Here is a 6,101-nt window from a genome sequence, read left to right as displayed (position 1 = left end):
GGCGATTCAAATCCTGAAGCGGCTGACGTGGCTGCAGACAAAGTAACGTTAGTTGAAATTGTTCCTGTCGCGCTTGTCCCGAAAAGAAATTCGACATCTGTCGTTTGGAACTGTTTTGGGTTCCATAAAGACGATGTCTGAGCAAAAGAACATGAACTACAAAGTGCGTCGTAAGCACCTGAAACAGCGCGTCCAACCTTTTCTTTTTCACCACCCACAACACAACCATGCTGTTGACTTGGAGCTTGTGCTAAAAGTTCAAAATGAGAAGCAAGGATTGACAATTGACAACAGCCCATAACGGAGGCGACACCATACGAGAGAACGTCTAAGAGGTGGACACGATAGCCTAGGACATGGCTAAAGATTTAGCTCCTCTATTTACCGTTGGAGCGCACAGGATTTAAACGCCTCATGAACGTAGCCGACAAGAGGTACGAAAATATTTGTCGCAAACAGCACTTCCCAATATGGACAACATCGGGACGGGAGCGGAGACATGTCGACCATTTTGCATCCACATCCGACATGGATCCCTGTTTGAGCCTGAATGTGCAGTACATAGGCGACAAGTGGCGACCGCGCACCAGAGTACTCGAGACGGCACATTTTCCACACTTGTTTATTTGGCATTGGCATTCCATTGACATTTTTTTCATTTTATTTAGCATTTTGTTTACAGGCGACTAGCTCCTTTGCACATGGCATTATTTATATTGTTTACAAGATACCTTTACACAAATCTAGGCCTTTGCAAATGGCATTACAACATCTCGGCACAATAAATTTGCAGAAAAAGATTTTGTGAAAGGTACCCTTTTTCTCCTGTTATTTGTGACATTGTTCAAGTCATGCAAAGCAAGCTATTTTGAATGTTTATTCAAATGATTTTTGTACTTTTATTTTGCATTGAAAGTAATGTGAACCAGTTGGTCAATAAAAAAAAGCAGTTAATATGCATTTCCTGCATTTATTTTGATTTTGCAAATGCAAAGATGAATGATGAATGGTGTAGCGCTCCTTCTTTGGCGGATGCTTTTGTTTGGAAATGAAACCACGTTCCAGAGCCTTTTCGGTGCCGTCTTTCTCGCAGAACGCAGCAAAGGATATCGGCTAGTGAAAGTTTTTGCCAGTAGTAGTATATTATTTTGACCTTTTTTTAATAATCAAATTTATTTGAGTTATGCAAATAATTGTTGCGGCACTAGTCCATTTTTTATAAGGAATGCCACTGTGCACCAAAGCGGGCTAAGTTGGTGCATCAACTTGATACCTGTAACGCTGAACAGCTATCTGGGTGAAAAAGTCAAAAATGCCTTGCATAAAGGGGCTTTTGGCCATTCTCGTGAGGCGCTTCAACTTGAAGACGCCTGTACTCAAACATGCAGCTTGTTTTCATCAAGGTCAGAAATTGCTTAGCACACTCAATGCCAGCACGGCTGATGACTAGAAATGCAAACGACCGTTGATAAGGTCATGATTGCAATAGATCGTATTTAAAGGAAACCCGTGATGACCTTTCCCTCACGGCTTTGGGTCTGCTCTCTCGGGACGTGACATAAAGTCAAAGTGCGGTTCACAAGGCCTGTTTCCTGCTCCAGGCTAAGGCGAGCTCACTTATTTGGAACATATCAATTGATTATTTGATCATTTCTATTCAGCATCCTCCAGAGGACTCCTGCCACTGTACCATCCTGAGCTAACTTTTAGATAACAAAGTAATACTGCTAAAGGTCCATCAATTCCAAAGTAGTGGACAAACTGTTATAAAGGGTGTACTTTGCTCATAACGAAGACAGATAACTGACAGACATTCGTAAAACGAGGACAAACAATTGCCTTTGGACTTTCATTTAAAAAGAAAAAGAAAAGACGACAAGCGATTGGTATTGGGCTTTCCTTTTCAAGTTATTTCTTTCCCGAAAAGAAGATAAGACAAGCTATTGATGTTGGACTTTACGAAAACAAAAAGCAACATTGATCTCTCCAAGTTCATATGAATTATGCCTCTAAATTGCATAAAAATCCTGAGGTCAAGCCACTTTTATTTTTCACTTTTGTTACCTTAATTGTCCAAATGTGAACTGAAACGTGATGACAAATGAAAGCACTTCAGACCTCTTGCAAGGCCAAATAAACCTAAAATGCGCCATGCCACTGCAATGTCACTCCAGTCGTGTAGGTGGCGACATTAAAAAGGGGGTGACACTCAACAAAAGCAATCCGGTGGGTCACTTGATGCCTGTGTGCTCTAAAGTGACAATCCGGCATCAGTCAATCCCAGTTGACTTTTGGCTTGACAAGCAGGTTACAACATTTGGCCCTGATCACAGCGGACTGTACCATGCCCCAAGTGGAAAATTCCTTCCTAATTCTGCACCACAATGTAATGTGTAAGTGGCGCTCTGCATTACTTGACATCTGCTGGGAGGGCAAACTGTGATCTCCATGGTAACTTGTGCGAGTGCGTGCCTAGTCAGTGGGACACATCTGCATGATACTCTGGTCGGCCTCTGTTTTTTCCCCGCATAGGAAATAATGGGAATCCGTGCATTGGCCGGCATGAAATCTGTTATAACAGTATAGTCAATGTTTGAACATTTCATCTGTCTCTTTCTTATAGCGCTTGTTTTCAAACAAGTAGCAGGTAAGCTGGGGCCGACCCCAGTTTCGGTTTTTGATGAGCGAAGATGGGGAATTTGCTCGACTGGTCACCAATCAATCACGTATTGTATGGAACGATGTTTTTGATTGCCCTTGTGTTAATGTTGAGCGAATATGAAGACGTTTGCGTGAGTTGCCAGCATGCTGCTGGGCTCCCCTGGCAAGCTCCATCCCTCCCTGATTTCCTTCCTTCCATGATGAGATGTTTTAATTACTCCATCTTTCGTTTCCCTCATCACTTTCAACTCCATGCCGTCTCCCCGAGCTGCTTCGTCTAATTAATCCATGCAGATTTACACACATGCACACACACGGACACGCACACACACGGACGCCATCTTAACGGTTCTCCTAGGAGACACTGGCAACCTGACAAAGTAACGCCGCTTTACTTCTATCAGACTTACTTTTACTTTGAGAGTATCGTTTATATACAGTGTCTGTGCATAAGTATTTGCCCCCTGCTGATTTCTGTGTTTTTTGCATATTTGTCAGTCACAATGGTTATGGTAATTTCATCAAGACAATTTTAATATCACACTGAGCCAACCCAAGGATATATAAAATGCAGTTTATAAATGTTGATTTTGATTTACCAAGGGGTTTGCGCTGCACTAATTGTAATTCAGTCTGCGGGCTATTAAATTGTACAGTGTATTATCAAAATGTTTTAAAAATATTTGTGTTGTTTTTATTTATTTTATTTTTTATTTTTTTTACTACAGAATACTTACCATGGTGTTTTTCTAGTCTTGCTCACAATTTACAACAATTAAAAACAAAAACTAGTAGCAAAACAAACTCCAACTAAACTAAAATAGTTTTTAGAAAAAAATAAAATGAATCAATAATTAATACAATTCAAACCAAGGCGCCCCAAAAATTAATTCAAACTTAATTTAGAAAACAAAATTAAATAAAAACTACCTATTAAAAATTCTAAATCTTTAATAACCCAGGTTGCCATCACCATGAATCTTCTCAACTGGATTGTATATAATTAAATTATGGCTGTATTGCACTGGAGCAGGGAGCTCTCTAATCTCGTTGCACACTGAGTACAATGACAATAAAGGGCATTCTGATTGTGGAGTTGTGTTGGGTGCCAGAAAAACATTTGTTGGTATATAATACCTAAAAGAAAATGAAAAAGGGCATCTTGTGTGTGTGCGTGTGTCTATATGTTAGGGTCCGTCGGGAAGCATGGAGCTGATGGAGACAGCCTTCTCGCGGACGCTCGGCGATCTGGTGGAGCTGCACCTGCACCACCAGAACAGCATCCCCGTGTTCACTTCCACCCTGACTATCGATCTGTTCGGGCGGCAGACCGTCATCGCCTGACCACCTCCAACGCCGCCTTTTTTTTCACACTTTTCAATTGGTGTTTTGGTGATTTTTTTTTTTTTTTAATTCTCTTTTTTAAGATAAACTTGAAACGTCAACACACATGTCCTTTGTGGTCTTTTTATTGCAAGTGAGATGGAGCAATGACAATGAGATAACGGATAAAGGGAATAACATTCCAGGTCAAGCAATCTTTTATTATTTTAGGTTTTAGATTTATAAGTTTGAAAACATAATTTGAAATCCTAACCCTGTCTTGAAACTCTAATTTGAGACTGTTGGAATTTGTTCCCCAATAAATGCAAATCAAAGCCTTAATTAATGTACACCATTCATGTTCGTTTTTATATTCAAGAAAGAAGATGTCAAATAAGACTCAACTGATACAAGTTTTGTTCTGATAATTTCTTAAATTCTCTAGAGTTCAGCAAAATTGTGCAAATCAGATGTCTGGGCGGCTTTTCTTATCCTCACGAGGACCTGCACATGAACAAGTGCGGTGGGAAAAAAATTGGGCTTTCTTACAAAGCTGTCCTCACATTTTATATCTCTCACTCTAGACATAGGTCTCTCACCTAACTTCATGTAGGTTGAAATCGCTCTTTCTCTCCATCCGTCGCAACGGGTCCAAGGCTAGATCTCCACAGTCCTTCCAGTTCTTTCCCATGGTCGATCATTGTTTGGTCCACCGCTCCTGTCAAGGCTTGGCCGCCTGGAATCTTGTCTTTGTGTATGTATGTGTTCATATCTCAAATTGTGTCTTTTGCTATTCTGTAAATGTGACATATGTGCTTTATGGATTTTGTTTTGTCTTTTGCCAGAATATGAAGTGTTGAGTCAGCAGTTTTGTATGTGCAGACTCAATTTGTGTGTGGGCTGTCAATGTGGCGTGTAGGTCCTGAAAATACTGTGTGTGCGTTGCAAGTGTAAAGTGTACGAATAAGAATTCTACAGTAAAACACATTTAAATGTAATATAAATCTAGCATATGATACAATGTATCTGTAGCATGAAATCTTTACCAAAGTTCATACTTATTGTTGAATCATTAACCTTAGTTTAGAACCCTCAAGTGAAAGTCTGTGCCTACTTTGAAACCTTAATTTGAAACCATAACCCTGGATTAAAGATGTCGCATAATGATGTAAAAATATTTGATTACCTTGAGTGAAAATGTTATCTACACTCTAGTAAAGTAGTTATATTTCAGCATCCTTTGTACTTCTACTCTTTCGTTTTTAGAAAAGAAAATGTACTTTCTACTTGTTTCTATTTCATTTTGGATTGTGTTCATTTCTATCTATCATGGTTCAAAACACCAATCCAGGGGAATCGCGCTTTTGTAGACCGAGTGTGATCGTATAAGAAGCATAAACACCCCATAACGATCTATTGGTTTCCACGTGATGCATTGCACATGAACGTGATACAAATGAACAAATCAAAGAGAAAGACAGATCATTTTGCCGGAAATATGACGACTGATGACAGGTTGTGATTCAATGTTGCAAGCTCGTTTTGTGGGGCTGTGTGTGATATTTTGAAATTTGACTCAAGCCAAGTCTGAATTTACAGTATAGATATATATACTTGTAACTTATTTGAAGTTATATCATTGCTATATACAATGTTTGTAAGGAAGACTAGTTACTTTTGGACTCTTATGTCATCTTGTACATCTGTGGCCCTCTCACTCTCACCACCTAGTTTCGGATGCACACTTGGCTACCAATAAAGGTTAGTGAATACATGCCACTGAAGTTGGACTTTTTGCACCATTACATTATTGAACTTCTGGTAGTCATCACATCTTCCGTTTCATGAAACGCATTAATGCTTGGTAGTACAAATGGGACTTTAATGTATTAGCCTTGTAGGCCTATTAAATGTGATCATTTTTAATGGGCATACATGCAGTTGAAATAGATGGCCTTCAGCGTAATATTTTAATAGAACATTGTTACGGATGTTATGTCTTGCTGCCACACAAGGGGAAAAAATAAAACACAAAACGTCCATTATAATCGTTATGGCCTTTAGAAATGAAGAAAGGAAATGAATTTTTTTCTCCTTGTATTACTTTTATCCACTTT

At 39.3% G+C, this 6,101-nt stretch overlaps 1 protein-coding gene across 5 annotated transcripts in view; it reads left to right on the top strand.

Moving 5' to 3' along the window:
- Window positions 1-5,763, top strand: part of mad1l1 (mitotic arrest deficient 1 like 1) — a 139,301-nt gene extending 133,538 nt beyond the window's left edge. For all 5 annotated transcript variants that reach the window (XM_088302540.1, XM_088302534.1, XM_088302537.1 and 2 more), the window contains one exon: window positions 3,853-5,763. In XM_088302540.1, the coding sequence (XP_088158666.1) occupies window positions 3,853-4,005 (153 nt within the window). In that variant the 3' untranslated portion in view covers window positions 4,006-5,763. The remainder of the gene's footprint in view (window positions 1-3,852) is intronic.
- The last annotated feature ends 338 nt before the right edge of the window (window positions 5,764-6,101 follow it).

This window comes from Idiotropiscis lumnitzeri, chromosome 8 (genome assembly GCF_059441095.1).
Source record: "Idiotropiscis lumnitzeri isolate Australia: NSW breed Sydney's pygmy pipehorse chromosome 8, RoL_Ilum_1.0, whole genome shotgun sequence".
Classification (NCBI taxonomy): domain Eukaryota; kingdom Metazoa; phylum Chordata; class Actinopteri; order Syngnathiformes; family Syngnathidae; genus Idiotropiscis; species Idiotropiscis lumnitzeri.
The sequence above is the reverse complement of the archived record's forward strand: the minus strand, read 5'-3'. Positions and strand labels throughout refer to the sequence as shown.